Source organism: Corvus moneduloides, chromosome 7 (genome assembly GCF_009650955.1).
Source record: "Corvus moneduloides isolate bCorMon1 chromosome 7, bCorMon1.pri, whole genome shotgun sequence".
Lineage (NCBI taxonomy): Eukaryota > Metazoa > Chordata > Aves > Passeriformes > Corvidae > Corvus > Corvus moneduloides.
In genome coordinates this window covers 25,351,631-25,371,037 of record NC_045482.1, presented here as the reverse complement: position 1 = coordinate 25,371,037, position 19,407 = coordinate 25,351,631, and the positions used below count along the sequence as shown (strand labels likewise).

At 44.6% G+C, this 19,407-nt stretch overlaps 1 protein-coding gene across 21 annotated transcripts in view; it reads right to left on the bottom strand.

Annotated features, from left to right (window-relative positions):
- Positions 1 to 19,407, bottom strand: part of BIN1 (bridging integrator 1) — a 95,429-nt gene that overhangs the window by 51,373 nt on the left and 24,649 nt on the right. For all 21 annotated transcript variants that reach the window (XM_032113843.1, XM_032113836.1, XM_032113839.1 and 18 more), the window contains exon 2: positions 4,796 to 4,876. In XM_032113843.1, the coding sequence (XP_031969734.1) occupies positions 4,796 to 4,876 (81 nt within the window). The remainder of the gene's footprint in view (positions 1 to 4,795; positions 4,877 to 19,407) is intronic.

The window sequence follows — 19,407 nt, the reverse complement described above, 5'->3', positions numbered from 1 at the left end:
GTTGCAAAGCCATGGGGACAAAAGTATCCTCTGAGCAGAAAACCAGCACCACAATTAAATACCTAATCAATACTTTTAGATGGATCACCTGAAAAACCTACAAGTCAGGGCCTGAAAACTGGAGCATGAAATTGCAGCAATGCAGAACCAGCCTTCTGTGTTCTCCAGGCATCCTCACTAGTATGTGGTGCTGCATCCTGCAACTGGAGTGGTCTCAGTCACCTCTTGCTGATGTTTAAACTCAGAGTTACAGCTGATCTCTGTCATTATGGGGTTACCTAAGTCTCTTAGAAGTACTGAACCTGCCAGAGAGAGTGAACAGACTGTACAGCCTCTAAGATCTGCAAGCAGAAGGATTTTCAAGGAGAGACCCATGTTCAGAGTTTTGCCCTGAATCCTGTTTTCCCAGCTCCCCCAGGCACCTGTGGTTCCTGTTCAGTTCCCTCTCTGGCATTTCTGGGTTTTTTTTCTTGTCCACCAGTAAAGCAGCTCCCTCGCTACAAATGCTTTTTTTAAATTGTTTTAAGCATTAATGCTTTCCCATAAAACTTTGGGGTAACTTTAAGACCATTGCACTCTCTCTGTGCATGCAGCACCTGCTTTCTTCAAGCAGCCCATACTGAGCTGTCAAGTACTGCCACAATTCTGCATAAATCATAGAATCATTAAGGCTGGAAAAGACCTCCAAGACCACCAAGTCAAACTCTGACTGAATACCACCATACCCACTAAACCAGTGCCATGTCTATGTGTTTTCTGAACACTTACAGGGATGGCTTCTCTGGGGAGCCTGTTCCAATGCTCTCTCCAAAATACCTCTCACAATGCAGTTAGACATTGTCAAATACTATACAAAACAGAAACTTTCAACACTCTTGAGCACACATTTAAAAGACGCTTCTTAAACTGAACGGTAAAAAAGGCAGGAAAAAAGAGTCAAACTGGACTCAGGAAAACAAATCCACTTCCCAGTTATTAAAGAGTTTAAGGGTGTGCAGAGGGAAGTTACAGAGGTATGTCTCAAAATGAAGATATTTAAACACCCAAGTGTCATCTTGTTTGAGCAGGTATTCCCATACTTGAAGTCACAGTGTAATTCAGGCCCATAAGCCTATAAAACAACCAGGTATAACATGAAGGACATTGTACAGATGGATATGTAAAAATAAAAGTGCTATGCTTGGAAGGCTGGAAGACCTCTCTCTCTCCTCAAAGATCTAATGAGCCACCTATAACTTACACAAAAGTGGTTTCATATCTTTTTGTGCTTTCTTATCTTTAAACCAAGCCCTAGCTATGTGATTTTCTGTAGAGCTGCTTCTTGGTAGTAGACAGGTTTCCTAAAACCCCAATCTTAAAAAGAAATTATTTCATCCTAATATTAGACTGCAACCCCTTTACATAACCTCTCTGGTTTTGCAGATCTAGCAGGAAGGATTGTATTATCAGCAGGGATGTTCGACATCTGAGAGGGGCAGGAGGTAATGTCCTGTTCCAGATTAGATTAACACAGGGCTGGAAGAACAGACTGTGTAACTACAGGGAGGGGAAGCATTGAAACAACAGCTCCAGGTAAGCCCCCCACTCAGCAAAACTTTAGAACTGTTAAGACAAAGCACGAACAACTGGTGAGAAGCTCCACCCTAGGGGAACCAGGGAGGCTGTTAAGCTCGTTTTGCCACATAGGGCTGAAATGGAGACTGCTGGGCATGAAGGGTGTTTGTCTGGGAAAAAACCGTCTCTCTGAGGGGTTACGGACTGTAATGGGAACCTACTCTGCAAGAGGGAAGATGCAATCCCCGCTGCCTGTCCTGCAACTGGGGCTGCGCTGAACACAGCAGGGTGCAGGCAGAGGTGGATGCAGCCTGTGCCAGCAGCACGCAGAGGTGGATGCAGCCTGTGCCAGCAGCAGCTTCCCTCTCATGTGCTTGGTGTGAAAGGCTGCAAACCAGCCCAGAACTTCCACACAACTGGCAGCTCTTGAAGGGTATGGAAACCCAGCTGCTCTGCCAGGCAGAAACACGCGGTGCCAGGTGCAAGGGCTGCCACCAGCCTCGCCCAGTCCCCCCAGTGAGCTCTTCAATGCAGCGCACTGAAGTAAGCACTTTGGCAAGAGAAGCCAAAGCCTGGCACACCTCGGGCAGGAGCTGAGTTGCACCTTTACAGCAGGACTCCTACTCCCAGGCCAGCAAGGACAATATCTGGGACAGATCCTTGTGCCAGTGACTGAACAAAAGTGACACTGGGAAGCGGAAGGAGGGGGGAGCCTTCAAATGGACATTTGGGCAGGTTAGTTGCCAAAGATAATCTACCATGAGGGAATAATGTGGGGCAGTTCTGCTGCTTGTCAAGCTTTCAAGAAACACAGGCAAGACCTGCAGCTGCATGTTTGTGTCCAGCTCTTTCGTCACAAAGCAAATCCATCTGAGCTAAAAAGTTCCTATCATTCAGGGACCTCAGAGTGGTGCTCTTATAGGAACCTGATGGACAGAGAGTTGGGAAGTGCAATGCCTTCCCTTATGTCCACTCAACCACTATTTGAGAGAACCACAAATACCTTGGTTGAAAATGATTAAGTGATTTTTAGACCTGCATTCCATTTGATGACAGCCCACACACAGAAACATACGTCAAAGTGGTCCAACACAGTCATTACAGTCAGAGGAGCCTCTAATCAGCCAGCAAACAAGGCCACTGCCTGCTCACACCCCAGCCAGTTCCACAAGAGAGCAGAGCTGTTCTGTCACCAGCCTGCAGCAAAAGATCAGCTTTCCTCCAGACTTCCATTTCCCACTGGAGCAGACTTTATAATGAAAGGTCATAGAAATCTCAAAGATAACTACTACACACACATCTCATACATACAAAAATAAAAACAAGTGTGTACATATGCATACATAGCTGCCTTTTTATTCCCCTAGTCTACCTGGCATGACAATTCCTCAGCTCTGGGTATCCTAAGAATCCAGCTAACTCACACTCACAGCTTGCCCTGTAAAACAGGCATTGCCTGCATCTATTTTAGTAATAGGAAAACCGAGGGCCTAAGCAAAACCAGCAGACCCAAAGCAGCAAATGCAGAGCAGCCTCCAGCTTCTTTGATTAATTATTTGGGGAATTTAGTTCATGGTCTGCTCCACAAGACAGGAAAAGAAATTCAGATGTAAGGGATACAAGAGGCAGTGTTTCTTTAACAGGCTTCTCACTGCACCACTGGAACTCATGGCTTTGGAAGCCGAAAAAGCCATCCCAGACAGTCACATCTAGAAATTTGGATTTGAGTTTTTTGGTATTTCTCCTTTAAAAACGTTATTTCTTAACTACTTAAAAATTATACCAAAAAAGTCACATCTAGTAATGTCATGCTGTCAGAAAGCAGCTAAAATCTATTCTGCTGTGTACAAGAGAGTATCATTGCTGGACATGCTACAGACATGCTGCATGAACTTCTGGAGCAACAGCTACTATTGCTGCCAAGAGAACAAGCATTAGTGTCCAAGAATTTGCAATCAGCTCTGGTTAGAGGTAAGTCAAAGCCAGGCTGAAGGATTTTCATTACATTCAGCTGTGGCAAATCCCTACTCAGCTGGTTTTGCGACACATAACCACATCTGCTGAGTCTCAACAGACACGATGCAGCTGCCACTAACAGCTCTAGAAAAAGGTCCTAAATGTGTCAGGCCACAAAAGAGTAACAGATTTCTTCAGCACCACCTGAGCTATGCTGTGGCACACATTTCCTGCCACGAAACAGAAGCAATGCTTCCCCTGACAAGCACCAACATGCAAAACCCACAAGGTAACTGGTGTTTTCCCTTCTGGGAAGCTGAAGGCTCTAGACAAAAAACAAAAAATAAAGCAAAACACACCCAGCTGAAGATAGAAACCTACTGCTGTTGAAGTAGGAGGGTGGGGAAAAATTGCTACACTGTTAAAATATTTCTGTGCACTAAAATATTGGGGATGAGGCAGACACGCAGAAGAATAATGACTCAGGCCTGACACAGTGATTGTGCAAGTATGGGGAGGAAGTCAGATTTAGGTCTTAGCAAGGAAGGATGTTCCCTTTTCACCATTTGCTTTCTTTGTCTCTTCTGCCCTTCACTGTGCTTAGGAAGCCGAAACTGCCTTGTTCCATTTTATTTTTTTATTTCTGATCTGTTTCCCACCCTATCCATCTTTCAGGGACACAATGTTGCTCTTATATCTCTGCTTCCAGCGGAGTAACAAAAATTACATTACAAAGCAACTGGCAACTGAAGAAAGTGTTCTGGTTGAGCTGTTTCTTTCTCTAAAATTGGGTCTAGAACAAGCATTATTTTTACCAATCTCTTCACTCTCATGACCAGTGACAGGACTGAGGAAACAGGATGAAGCTGAGGCAGGGAAGATTTAGGTGGGGTATCAAGAAAAGGTTTTTTACCCTGAAGAGTGGTTGGGCACTGGGACAGGTTCCTCAGGGAACTGGTCACAGCATCAAGCCTGACTGAGTTCAGGAAGAGTTTGGACAATGCTCTGGGGCACATGGTGTGACTCTTGGGGTGTCCTGCACAGGACCAGGAGTTGGACTCAATGATCCTGATGGGCCCCTTCCAACTTGCATCATACTGCATGATGAAAGGGACCCTGGAAGTCACAGTGTCACTTCTTGTAAATGAAAACTTAGCAGTTATGGGTCGCTTCAATAGGCCTATGTCATTGTTTAATTTAATGGCCTTTAATTGCATATTGCAGCAGATGACTGGAAGCTAATACTGAAACCCAGGGTGCAATTACATATCGCCAATTATCTTACCAGCTGTTTGTTGAAGTTCTGCACACACTGTTCAAACTGCTCATCTTTTGTTTCATCTGCTTTACCAAGCTTCTGAAGGACCTGCAGAGAGTGAAGAAAGGAGACTTCAAACACAGATACAGCAAAGCAGAGACAAAGAAACAGTTGCACGTTTTTAGTCCTGAGGCTGAGAGAAGTTAAAAAATCACCCTTATTCTTGCACTCAGAATTTTCAGAATATTTTTCCACACAGTCATAGCTTGCAAACAGATTTACAGATGAGTCAGGAAGAACTCAGACCTCTTACATGCTGCTGTACTGAAGAGCATGACTGAGGCTTGTCTTTCACTGGTCTAACGCTTTTTGCAGACAAGGCAATAGCAATCCAGTTGTTTATCTCCTGAACCAGCAAGACACAAACCACATCCCTAATATGCCTTGTGTTGTGTAGTTACACTTATCCCAATTTAACACTAGTCTCTAGTCCAGACAGGCTGGGGTTCTGCTCCCAGAACAGCTGGACAGTCCTCAAACACAGAAAGCTGTGCAGAGATCTCAGGGAGAGAGGGTGGCTGGAGCAGTGAAAAGTCCCACCTTCTTTCCACCTTTTCTCACTGTGCACACACTTGGCAAGGGCTGGCTGCTGAGAGCAACTGGGGACCTTACACCATTAATCTGTGTGACACTCAGTCCAAGTGTCACTCCTGAGAGTGTCAGCAGCCACCTCCCTGCACAGCACAGCTCCCCACAGCCTGTAAAGAAATCCTTATCAGACTACTTCCCTTATCAGCTCTCTCTCTTAGTTCCCTCTCCATGCAGCTAAGTGGATTGCTTCCAGGCTTAGAACAAAAAAGCATTTCATGTTCTGGGCTGGCAGGTATGTTCATCACAAGAAGTCTGGGCAAACCTGTGGAGGAGGACAGCAGCTATTTGTCATGCCCCAAGCAACTCCAGCTGCAGGGAGACTGGGATATAATATACACTGTGACTGGTTAAGGTCGATTACATCAGCTCTCTTAATCAAAACTAAAACCTAACCATGCCAGAAAAAAGAAGAAAAAAAAAAAAAAGCCAGGGACAGTAAAACCAGAGAAAAGCCCACCCAGTCCTCAGTCACAGGACGTTTTGGTGAGTCAGAGGTGAGCTACAAAGGGGGCTGAGGGAGCACCTCAACAAGCGAGGCAGCCCTGTCTGGAAAGGGCATGACTGCCCAAGAGGCAGAAAGCACTGGAAAGCTGGAGTCTCCCTTGCTCTGCTGAGCACAGCAGAGCAGCCCTTTACCCACAGACCCCAGCTATCACGTTCAGCCCTTTTTGGGGAGAAGGGGATTAAGATGAAAATAGCAGGTGTTTGTTACTGACATCAGGTCTTCAGGTAGACCATTAGTAAGTGTTTCCAGACTCTGAAGGACTACCAGAGAGCCGTGACAGACACCCAAACCAGTTTCCTCCAGCTGCCTTTGCTAGGCATGGATCTTCTCAGAGAGCACACAGGGAATTTTTCCTCTGCAAGGCAGGGATCAGTCTTTCATGATTAGTCCCTAAAATGGAATTGAAAAGGATCATGCAAAGGGATGTAGAACAGAATATTTTCAATTTGAAGTGACCTACAACAATCATTCAGTCCAACTGGCTATGCACCTACTGGCCCACTCTCATTATTTTTATACTGTTGAGGTGGAGGACACCTGTTACGCCTATTTGGCTAATCTCAGTTCCTCTCTCCCCCATACATGAATGGATATTCCAATCTTAGCCCTCACCACAGTAACTGACTGTAGTGGTAGACGTGATGAATCAGTGCAGTCATTCAGCATTCAGCTCCTAATTCCCGTATTTCAGCTGGGATTAAATGTCTAGGAGGGACTCACTGTTTTTCATTCTCCCTCCGTTCAACAGCTTCTCTTCACCTCCAGAAATTGCTGAGGTACTCCAATGTCAGCAAAAGGAGGAAAAAGGATACCACGCAAAGAGTGCTCTCTTTGTCACCAAGAGCTGAATCAAGAACCTCCAGAATTACAAGCACAACTTTCTACAGCTCAAGTGCCAGCAACAAACACTGCAGCTACAAATGCCTAATGTGCTTGGTAAATCTGTCTACACAGCAGGACATAGACAGCATGAATATTCCCTTCTTCCTCACAAACCCTTGGCACATAAGAGCTTGTTGGAGAGAGAAGAAGCAATGTTGATTGTACTGGCAGAGTCTTGTAGACCAGACACTGGTGTCTCCTGTGCTCACCCACTCCAGCAAAGGGGAGCACATCCCATAGCAACACTGCTGCTGAGGCTACACATTCCTCTGCCATGCCAGCAGGAGAGAAGGATTCAGTATGGCCCCATCTTTCTTATCAGGTGGTATGGGGAACCTCCTCCAGATATTGTTCAGCTGCACTCCCCCAAGCTGCCAGATCTATGGAGCACAGAGTTCCCACCTGCTGGATGACTTCCTAGGTGTTCAAAGAGCAGGCACACCAATAGCACCCATCACTGATAACAACAAAGTATGCAAGCTGTAAATTCCAAAACAGATGATGTTCTCAATGTGCAGATCAATAGAATTACTGGGGATATAGAGGAGACTTTTACAGGGCAATGCATCTGTCTGGCCAGTCAGGAGATGTGATGCTTTCAGGCCTGGAGGGGAGGGAAGGAGAGCAATTAACTGGGAGGAATCTGGAGTATGTCACCAGGGTCAAAGGTTTAGAACAGCCTCAGTGCTTCCTGGTGAAAAACACTGAGCAGCACTCACAGACTATTCATTACAGAGCCACGTGTCTGCTTCCAGCACATCCAAGGAGTTAATTTCCAGTCCCATTGCCCCCTGGGGAACATGCACACTTAGTCTGGGATCATCTGGTCAGCTGGGAAAATCTTGTTCCACTGTGCTGAGGTGCTCTGCACAATTCCTGCTAAATACTGGGCACTGGAAAGGGCTCTAACTCCCAGTCTATCTCTAAGGAAAAAGCTCCCACTGTAACAGGGAAGCTCAGGTGGGGAGCAGCTCTGAATGAGGAGAGAGGAAGCAAGGAGAAACCCTGTGTGATTCCACAGTGGTGACAAGAGGTGGGTTAAACAGGTGACTTGGGGATGTCAGCAGAGGAACAAAGCAAGGAAAACAAAACTAGTTCCAAGAGAGAGGCTGTGAGAAGTGAATCCCTGGCTACACAAAAAACCCTGCTCTTGCTTCCTACGCTATTCCCCATCTGGGAGAAGAAGGCTTGTGCCCCATGTCTGCTGGCCATATAATGATCCCTTTTTTACCTGCTATGACATAGCAGAGAGACAACAATCCTGCAGCAGGACAGGGGTTATCTTCTCATAATGCTCTCTCTCATAACCAGATCTGCCCCACACGAACAGCCCAGAGGTCAAACCCCAAGTCATCTGAGCAACACAGAAGGATGGCGCCGCAATGCTGGCCCTCAAGCCTACTCCAGCTCCCCCATCAAAGAGCTGGGCTGGCAAGTTGTACAAACAAATCCCTCTGGACTCCCTGAACCAGGCAGGGATGGAGCAGATGGCCCTGGGTGTGCTGCTGACTGCAGACATGTCTGTGCTCACTGCTAATAACCCGTGAGCTCACAGGACAACTCCCCTCCCCAGGCTGGTACGTGCCGTCATAGGTCAGGCTATTCCGGGTGAGCCACGGCTGCTCCCTCCCTTCCCCTGCGACAGTTTTTAATCCTCCAGCTCACCGCAAAGCCAGATAAAGTTCGGATGGAAACTTCAGGCCCTTTGATAGCTATTAATGGAGCAGATTTACCAGGGCAGGAGACAGGACTCCACCGCAGCTCCCAGAACTCGGGGCGGATCAGAGATGATGTGATGCATCAGCTGCTGTCTGGTGGCAAACCACACCAGAAGCAGGCATGGATCTGGCATTTAAAAGATTAAGCAGCAACCATGGCTAGGCTCCTTGGTCTGCCCTTGACCTCAGGAGTCCTGGCCCTGCTTAAGGATAGGGCCCATTTCAAGATGGTGCAAGCTAGGGTGAAGAAGGGAATTCTTTGTATGAATCCGAAAAAACACCTTGTGAAACAGATTTCAGAGGAGGCTCTAGTGTTGCTGTGGGTTTCAGTCTTGATTTAGTACAGTTCACTATGACAGGATGGGGCTGTCATCCCAGCCAGCATTTTTGGCCTCAGGCACCAGACATCTTTTCCAGCGTTTCTCAGAAACCAGTTCTCTTCTAATAATTATAGCTAGACCTGCAAATGCTCTGCATTTCTCACACATTACGATCAACAGGCACAGACCAGCTACTGTAGCATCTCCAAAGAGAGCCAAATTCCACCCATGGAGCCTCAGTTTTTCCTGCATTTGAGTAAAAGCAACAAGCAAAACAAGGAGACTCAGAGTTCAACTGAAGTTTTGAAAGCACTTTAAGAACCTAGAAGGCAAGATGCTATTAACAAATCAGTAAATAATCACATTCCTCTCATATCACTGATGTGTTTGTAATCTGCTGTTGTGGGCAGAACTATCTGCAGTAAGATTGGAATTGCTACACTTTGAGAAGCGAGGTAAGGAAGCAGCAAAAGGGAAATACAGAAATTCTCGTATCAGAGATGTGACATTTGCTAGCAATGGTCAGAGAAGTAAAGGCATGAAATAGACTTTAAAAACAGCATTTTTTCTTAGCAAATTTGAAAATGTGCTTTGGGATATCCAAGTTGCAGGTTTTCCTCAAAGACCATTAGATTCACACAATGACTGAGTATTACCTAAATACCACAGCTTTGTAGGACTCAAAAGGAAGCATCTTATCTGGCTGCAGTTTACCCTTTTTTTCCCAGGTTTGTTACAGGTGGAAATATTCCTGAAAGGCAAGCCCCCACACTGATTAGTATAGGGTCTCCAGCTCTGCTTCAAGAATTGGGCAGGAAGGGAATGGAGATCGGGGCATGAGCCCTGTGACCACCAAACTCTCTGACACAGAACAGCAATCCCCATTAAGGACAGACACTTGCTGGCAATGCAGCAGCTGTCAGCATCAAGAAGCAGTATCAGACCAACTAAAAGGCAGTTCAGCTTTGCTCAAAAAAGCAACTGTAACATATTCACATTTATGCTTTCTAATAAAGAAATATATGCCAGCTGCTTAGTGCAGCCACAGTTCTCAGTCAGCACCTTCCCTCGCTCCCTTTTGAAATATCAATGCCGCAACACAACAGAAGCCCTGAAGCCCCAAATATTCTCAACAAACCCCATGTAGACTCATTCTGTGAACCAACAACCTAGTAAAACTCTAGTTTTCACGGCATATGGGTCACCCAGGCCAAGGACCAGTTTAGGGAATGCAACTGATGAGCAGGAAGGCAATAAAATAAAAGCATTTATTTTGTGTCAAAGCTAAATCTGCCTCTGAAACACCTGAATTTAGAGTGGTCCAGCCCCGATGAAGGGGAAGTCATTAAGCCCACAGCCAGGGAACTTCAGCCCTGCAAGTCCACATCTTACTCCCCACTGTATCAGAGAGGGGCTGCACTTATATCTTACTGACATGGGCCCACTGCCCCTAAATCACTCCATCTCCTGACCTCTCCACCCCTCACCAACACCACCTCTGACTTTTGCTGTGTCTGCCAATTCCAGTGCATAATCTCCAAGTCCCAAGTGGGCACTAAGCCAGTAACTACTATGGCTAATTTTGAATTGCAATAAATTGGCATGTGCCAATGGGACAACTAGCAACAGAACAAATAAGTCCTTGATGCCAGGCTGCTGCCTGTTATTCCATGGAAGACATTCTACTCGGAAGAGAAGAAAACAGTGTCCAAGTCAGATGGAAAGCACAAAGCCACGTAACTTAATAAGGTACAAACAAAGGAAGTTTCATAAGCTTTTTTAAGCCTCATTTCTTCTGTGCCAAGATGCAATGTGACTTGTTCAATGAAGCAGATTTGTGCTCATGGAATACTTAGGTTATTGCATTCAGTTTTGGGGAGAAAAGCACGAGCGGCAGTGGGAATCTGCTCCCCCTCCAGCCCTCCCCAGGAGCAGGGCATGTCCTCCTGCCCTCCATGCCTGACTCCAGGCTGGTTTCGGGGACAGCCTGGCTTTCCTCATGCAAGCCTGACACAATTAAGTCTTTCTTTCATACAACTGGACAAAGGAAGATGGGGGTGGAGAGGAAGAAACACCAAACATATTAACGTTTCATTTTAAATTGAGGAAATTATTCCCATAGCTGAGCAATCACCAAGGCCCTTGGATCACCGGAAGATGGGAAAGGGCAATGTCAAACTTGGCACACACAGAGCAGTTCTTGTTTGCTTCTTACTTGCTAACAAGGTTCAATAGATCCCACAAAGACAGGACATTGCCTCTGTTACAGAACTAAGTGTTGGGAAATGAGGGTTCAATACTGCATTTTGTTAGAGACTTCCTGAATGACCTGGAAAAGCCATTCTAATGTCACATCCATCCAGCTGTAAGGAGGAGTGTTTGGTCAGCATGTCACAGAGTCACCAAATTTATCTCTGGCATTTCCAGCTGGCAAATAAGAGAGGAACAGAGAGAGGAGATGACCAGTTTTCAGTGCTCAGCTCAAGACACACTGAGTTTGATTTTCACAGGTGTCCCTATAGCTAAACTATGTGAGAATTTTCATGCTTAGAGCCATATTCTAAAACAACTAAAAATACTATTTTCAGTTCACATAGCCAAAAAATATGTGAACAGTAGAGACTTTAAATCATTAGGATAGACTGCATGAAGGTCCTTTGCTAATGAAAGACCTTAAGACAAGCATCTCGAGTGTGATTTAAGCCAGATTGATCTCACTCTACACAAGAGACAGACTCTGTAAGGCCCTTCCAAAGCTGTTCTTCCCAAATCCAGAAGATGACAGCTTCAGTGAAGGTCAATCACTTTGTGTCAAAAAAAAAATCCTATTCAAAAAGACCCCATTCCTTCCTCCATACAACACGAAGTACAATATAAACCCAAGGTGACTAGATAATAACAGCATGCATAGCCAAAGGAACACCATGTATGTGTCAAAGAGCCACCACCTTTTCCTAAATACTACTGTATTAAAAAATTTCTGTAGGAGCCAGTCATGCTGCATTGCCTTGAAGGCTCATCTCAAGTATTTTCCTCTGACAGCTGTTAAACAGCAGCCTCACTGTGACCTGCACCTTCAGGACACACTTCTCAAGTTTAACGTGACTCACTGTGGTCACACTGAGTTGCATTTCATGTTTCATCCTTCTCTCTCACTCTGTAGTCAATATAGAAAAAAATAAAGTTCCAGTTTTCTCACTCAGAATTATTTCCTGGAAAACCTGCTTCCCCATAATGGGCTCAAGAGAGAGTTCATGGCAACAAGTTTCACCAGGCTAAAGTCAGCATCTTAAAATATACAGGACATAGAGTGTCTTAGGACCTTAGGTGACCACAAAGAGAAGAATCAGGTCTAACCCCAGTTTCTGGACCTTTCTCCCACAACTACCTCCACAGGTTTAGTGGATCTCAGGCTGTTCCTGTACCTGGAGCTCAAGAACCTGTCCTGCATGCTGTTGTTGGAGAACTCCTGTCTTGCCTGGCAGGTCAAAATTGCTATACCTATAGGTAGAACCCTGTGCCCAAGATAAAAGCCCTCTTGGACATGGGGCCAGAAGCCCAGTTAATCTTCTGCACTAGGAAAGAGGCCAGGATGATTTTCATTTCCCTGTTTACCTCTTCTTCTCTTTCTACTGTTTTCAGAATTTGCAATAACATCTGCTGACCCCACTCTGTCTCAGCAAGACCAACATCCCTGAGGACCCACATTAAAAGCATCTTTGTTTTTGGAGTAGAACCTACAACAGTTTCTCCCCAGCCCATTCTCACCCTACTGACAACACTCAATTCTTTCTCAAGAAGGTACCAAACACTTTGCCTTCAATTTCCATGCTGTGATCAAATCACTTATCTAAAATGGGCTTTGACATTTCCCTGCCTGAATGCCACTCCCACTCTGGGAAGCCTTCACTATCAGGATCTGCTAACACTGTCTCTAACTATAGTATATTGTCATCAAGTAATGCTTTAAAAAAATGTTCGTAGTCCTTTACATTCTTACGAGGCTCACTGCTGCTTCCCACAGAACTGGGCTACAGTATCTAAGTGGGATGGGTTGATTCTTGGCTTCCCAGAACACAGCAGTGGGACTTGTTCAAGTCAGAATTCTAAACCAAAAGGCACAGTAAGTACTGTGCAGCTAATCTGTGCTGATTCCAGCCTCATACAGACTCATTAAGGAAAAAAAATAAAGATAGCATTCAAGAGTACACAAAGCCCAGGGGCTCAGTCAATTTTTTGTGGCATCAGCTTTGGCAAAAAGCCTATAAATAACAAGCTCTTTGAAGAAATGGGAAAGCTCCATATGCATTCCCTTGCTTTTACTTCAGATAAGCACTCTCAGTGGGAAAAAAATTTGTTCATATTACTCTTTAATAGCTCCAGTTGAGTGCTAAAGAAAAAAGTACAAACTTAAAAAACCTCCAAAACCCCAAACTCAAGAGCTTCCCAATATCACTGGCAAATATTTAAAAGCTACACCCCAAGCTCGTTGTTCCACCTAATATATTACTCAAAGTAATTTTTTAAAAAAGGAAAAGAAAAAAATCATGACTAGAACTGCTCCCTTAACAGCAGTATGTCCAGTGGTTTTTATTACCTGTCCAAGGAAAAGCTCAAAATACGCTTACAAGGATTTTTAAAACTGGCAATATAGAAGCCTTCTTTTATTCAAGACCCTACAGTAACATCCTCTCAGTGGTCAATAGAAAAAAGACATTTCTGAACAAATCAGCAGGTTTTTTAAGTCATACAACCAGTCCCTAGATTTTCTTCCATCTCAGAACAGGTTGCCAAGCACAAGCTCTCTCCTTCCAACAACAACTACTGTGAACACATTTGCATCAAGCAGATCTGCTCTACTAGATACCAGCAAGATGGACCCTGAACTTGGAGATCTTTAGAGGGAAGATACCACAGAGACTAAGCCAAGACCACCTGGTTGGCCTGGCAGCAAATGCTTTCATCTCTGCAAAGGCCAATCCAGAATGCTTCACTGTTTTTTCCCAAAAGCACAAACCAAGGTGAAGGACACAAGGACACTCACCACACCTCTATCAGGTACAGTACAAATTACATTTCTTGATTGCACCATTTGGGGAGAACAGGGCCCTTGCCCTCCCACATTTCGCCACCTACATCAGGCACGGATTTACCAGCAGTGTGAAAGGGGATGCTGTCCCCGTTACCAGTCACGTATATTCCCACAGCAGGCAATGACATGAGTTCAGCTGCCCCCTCCTCCCAAAGGATCGCAACTATGTCCTCAACATAGAGCTGTGCAGACTTCTCAAGTGTCTTTTTCTTATGTGGAAGAAGATGCCAAGGGCAGCTGAGAGAGCACAGCTCAGCTGACATTAGCACAGGGCAGCAAGAGTGCTGTGCTGAGGTTCTGCCACACCTGCACCAGACAGCAGGGACTGCTGAGTATCTGTATCTTGTGAGTTTGGGAGATGAAGCCAGAGTGGGAGAGGCACCTCAGGGTGCTTTTGCTTTTTTTGTTTTGATTTACTTTAAAGAGTGAGGGCTCCTTCATATGCTAAAGCAGCAGTATTGTCTGCTAAATCCTTAAACACGGTACATGGCAAAGCATGCAGTGCTCCTAGTTATCAACGCAGTCGCTTCTGTCCTTCACAGTTTCCAGTTCTCAGATATCCAGATCTGGTTCAAGCTCAGCAGCTTTTATTTTTGATGGCAGTCTCAGAGCTCAGTTACCAGCCTTGGACAAGATGGCTCTGCTCAGCTTCATGCTGGAAGGGTGTCGACAGATGCTGAATATATTACGAACAAGTGGACATGAGCTGTCACTCCCGAAGGAGAAGAAAAAGGCACACTGAGGAAATTTGGTCACTATAAATTAGTTGGAGGGGGGGTCTGTTAAAAGTTAAAAGATCTTCAGATTGTTTTTATTCCTGCTGTGCACCATACATTCATCAACATTAAAACAGGCCCATGAAACAACAAAGGAACAGTAACTTAAAACTGCCACAAAGTATTTCACGGAGAGCACTAGGCAGCTAGATATGGCTCAAAACATCTCTTTATTTGATGAAGTGCAGAAAGAAAAAGTATTTCCTATTCTATTTTCCTCTAAGAAAGGCAGTACCAATCTACCACTCATATCTTTACAGATGTCACATGGTGGAATGCCTAGGGATTTCAGTTCTATCCCATACATAGTTGCTGAAATAATCAGATTCATCAGTCAGCAGAACTCCTTTCATTCACAGGAGTGCTGATGGACCAACTCTTCTCTCTCACCCTGGTACTCCATGCCCCAGAAAATCCCAAATCCAGGCAACCAGGACTGCCAATTACAGCATCAGTGCAGCTCCAAAAGCCTGGTCTGCTTTGTATCATCATTCATCGTATGTGACCTCAAGGCAAAAGGCCTTTCTTGTTCCAGATTTGTTTGATTACAGTGGGATCCCGACCCTGGAGTTTTACTCTTCAGAAGTGCTGCAGTACTAATGCACTATCACACTAATGAGAATGAAACCGGACCATGTGTCCGGCTTAGCAAAGGGCAGAAAGGTTGCAAAGCACACTCAACTGAAAATCTTCAAGTCTCCTACAGAAAAAAGATGCAGCTCACTCCACAAATCTCAAGTGACAGTGGATAACACTGCTAGTGCTGCTTATGTAAGTGTAGTTTTGTGAACTTGAAGAGCAAGGACTGAAAGAAGTGGAAGCAGAGGGGACAAGGAATGATAAAAAAACCCTTTCCAGCAAATTTCTCCCCTGTCATAAGCATCCAATTGTTTCTGACAAGGAACACAGAAGCAAGGTAAGGTGGATATAAAGACATGGGGACTGCTGACATGACAGAGCAGTTCTGAGGGCATTGATGCAACCCAGTACCTCTACCCTGATTGTACATTTGCACCTTCATTTCAGACAAAAAAGAAGCCAAACCTAGGAGCTTTCCTGTCTTATAAAGAATGGATGAAACCACTCTTCTAAATGCCGGTGTTGTTCTCAGTTCATCTGGTTTATGCATATGGCTTCTCTGGGCACCACTTGAAACCACACCTTTCTGCCCAAGTAACTCCGTTAGCACTGTCTAAAGTGACATGTCACCTCTCCAGAAACATGAGGCAAGTAAGTTGTTCATGATGTTCACAGAGGGTTGAGGAGTTCCACCAGCTTTCATGGTACATTTTTCATTATAATGTCAGAGGAACGCTAGAGCAAATCCTTCATGCACCTAGTGGAGGATATGGAGCCTCAGGGCCTAGTCAAAGAGGCAGATATTCCTGCTTGGGTTAAAAATCTGCTGCCAGACCAGGCCTTGCAAAAGACAGCATCAGAAGAAAGTCATATTCCTGAAAGAATAGAAGCTTACCAAAGGTCTGTAATGGGAGACAAAAACATTCCTCTTTGGGTAATTAATCTGAAATAGCCCTCTAAGCAATAGTGACCAAAAAGTGCTCTCACTCAAGCACCATTTAACGGTGTCAAGTTATGCATAAGCTCAGGATATTTCTGGCTCAGCCATCACTGGACAAGGATCTGCTCCTCTCTCTCTCTCACTGTGCTTCAGTACCATTTGCTTGAAGATTAAACGGAACATGCTTCCCCTGATAGTCCTCATCCTTCAAGGCAAGGCTGAGAAGCACATTGCCAGCTCTGCTCTCTTGGTTAGCCTGCTGTGGGAGGCAGGAGGATTTTTCTCTTGCAACAAGGTTCATTAACAGGAGACTCTTCTGAAGAGTAACAGGGATGCAAGGCAAGAAATGAAATCTCAGCAGTCAGCTTAGACCACATGCTATTTCCAGATGGCTTATGGACATCCACCCACAAAACATGTCATTAGCTGTGCACAGGTGGGGGTAAGGCTACCAGCCAATTCTAAGTTCAGCTTGCCCAGAAAACCCAAAACCGCCCAGTCATACTGACAGCCCCACAGTTATGAATATTTGCCACGCATTTAACGAGAGCAAACCCAAAGTGCCAAAATAGGCAATAACCCTTCAACACTCTGGTATCTTAAACAAGTATCTACCGCAACTAGTCCACGAAAATCCATGAAGGTTTAACACCTCCCTCTTTCACATTCAGCCATGGTTTGAAATTCCGGTTACATTTTCATTTGCAGAAGACCTTTCCTGTTTTTGTATCTTATTAAGCACACACACAGACAAACACAAAATCACCATCTAAACTTAGACCAGAGAAGTTAACTCTGCTGTAAATGTCACCAGGTTTAAGTCATGGCTGGGAGAATAAGTTTGTGTTACTGTCAATCAAAAGCCAGGCAGAGACATATTGCTGTATCAAACACCATTGCCAGCTGTCTCCCCCAAAGCAAATGCAGGGTCTGTTCTCAGAATCTGCGAGCCCTTGCTGTGGCTATTAATAACCAGGGGAACTGTCAACAACCTGCAGCTCTCCCAAGGCCCAGCTCCACATGCCACCACTTGATGTTACAGCCTCACTTGGAAAGGCCTGAAATTTCAACTGGATTCATAGGAAACAAGAACATTTTATATATGAATCAATGCAGCTGCCCCTGGTTTGCAGAGCAGCACACATGAGAAGGCTGAGCTGAGCACAGGCTCAGCTCACCTACATCATCCCTCAGGGGTGTGTCACAAAGAACCAGCATTTGCTTTGCACCATCCCAGTCACATCCTACTACAGAGTGAGAGGGAGGCAGCCTGGCACTTGGAATCTCTCATCTCTGAAAAAGGGCTCACTGAAAATATAAGATTCTCTGGGAAACTGGTGGATACTCAATAACCTGGGAGCAAACCCCACTGCTTTTATTTGAAGGATTCCAGCTTTGTGGCAGTGCTTGTGGACAAAACCAGGCCCCCTCATTTTGTTTTGAATCCCGGATATGAAAGGGTGTAAAGAAGGGGATTGTCTTGTTACATACTACAGACTTTAAATTTCCAATACAGACCTTTCAAAGCAGAACAGAGACAGCACCTATAGAAAAAGTAGAGTAATGAGAAGGAAGACATGATTTGTGGCTTTCTGCATGGAGCAAAGCTGGGCAGTACCTAAAGGAGGGGAGTTATACCCTTCACCTCAGTCCCTAGGCATGTATATCACTGGAACTACAGCTACCAGTACCTGAGCACTCCTTGCCCACCACATTACTTATTTGTTTATCCACTAAAAAGCACTTGTATGTCTACAGACATAATCATTATTCCTTCAATCCTCTGCCATCATTAAAATGACACAAATATCAGAATCAACAGTTGCTAAGACACCCACGTGCTCAGTTATACCCCCTGCTACTCTGTCCTGGCCTCCCTCTTGCTTGTGTTCTTCTGTTCCCCATCTTCACATGCTTTTGTTACACATCTGGTACATAGAAGCAGTGCCACAGTTCTAAATGGTCCCAGCTCCTGCAAGGAGAGTCAAACACACAGTTCTCACCCTTCCTGTGCAGCTGACTTCACCCTCAGCACAGTTGCAAAAAGGGTTTAAGGGGCCTCTTGGAAATTCAGGGGTCAGAGTCTGGGCTTCTCTGTTCCCTCCTACAAAAGTTGCACAAATCAAAGTCCTTTGCAAACAGTTACAATGAAGAACCATAAACTTACCGTGCCCAGATAATAAGCAAAAGGGGAGAGATGTAAAGTTACAAGGAGGACAAGTTACCTTGCCAGAAATTATTAACTCAAATTGTATTTTCATTATCAGCCCAGGATCTCCACTTTTAAAATACAACTCCCTTCCCCATCCCATCACAGCATTTGATAAGCAAAAGGCACCTGGTATTTACATAGGTTAATGTTTCTCATTTAAAAAAAATGGGATAAGCTTCACTTCGACGTAAGGAAAACTCCAGAAGAGTTTCAACATGACATATAAACTGATATTGTCAGAGTGGTTCTGATTTATTGCTTTGACTTTATCAATTGTGTTGTTTACAGGAAGCTTGAAATGGAGACAAAATAAAGATACTTTAGTCTGGATCTGAGCTCACTCCTGCATGGGGGCAAACTCTGCTGTGCCCTGTGGCCTTGCTGCATAAAGGTCAGCCATGATCACAGGAGAAGTTACTATACAGGGGAGTATCTGGGTCGTTAACGCACAAACTTTATTAGCATAGACTTCATTTATTATGAAGATTCACCTACTTATTAATACTATGAACATTACATCTTCGTGCTGGAGCAATCACTAGGAGCTTGCAATTTGTAAGTACACAAGTGAAAGCATCCCAGGAATCAGAAAGGAACCTGCACTCCAGAAGGAAATCTCATACAACTTGTAGCTTCAGCTGTGATATCCACTGCCCCCTCAGTCAGGAAGTTCAGCATCACCTCTGAAATCACCACAGAGCTTTCTCTCCCACCAAAAACTTTAACAACTTCATGTGTTCCCTGTGGGAATTTTCATCTTTTTGGGGAAAAAAAAAAAAAAAAGAAAAGAAGAAAGAAGAAAACCACAACAAAACAACAAACAGAAATAACCAAACAGAAAGAACAACAACAAAAAACAAAACAAAAAAACCCCAAAAAAATAAACCCACCACTCTTTCAGTGTTTTGTTCTTATTAAAGTTGAGAGTTCCTACAGAAAACACTTGTCACTGAAGACATGATTT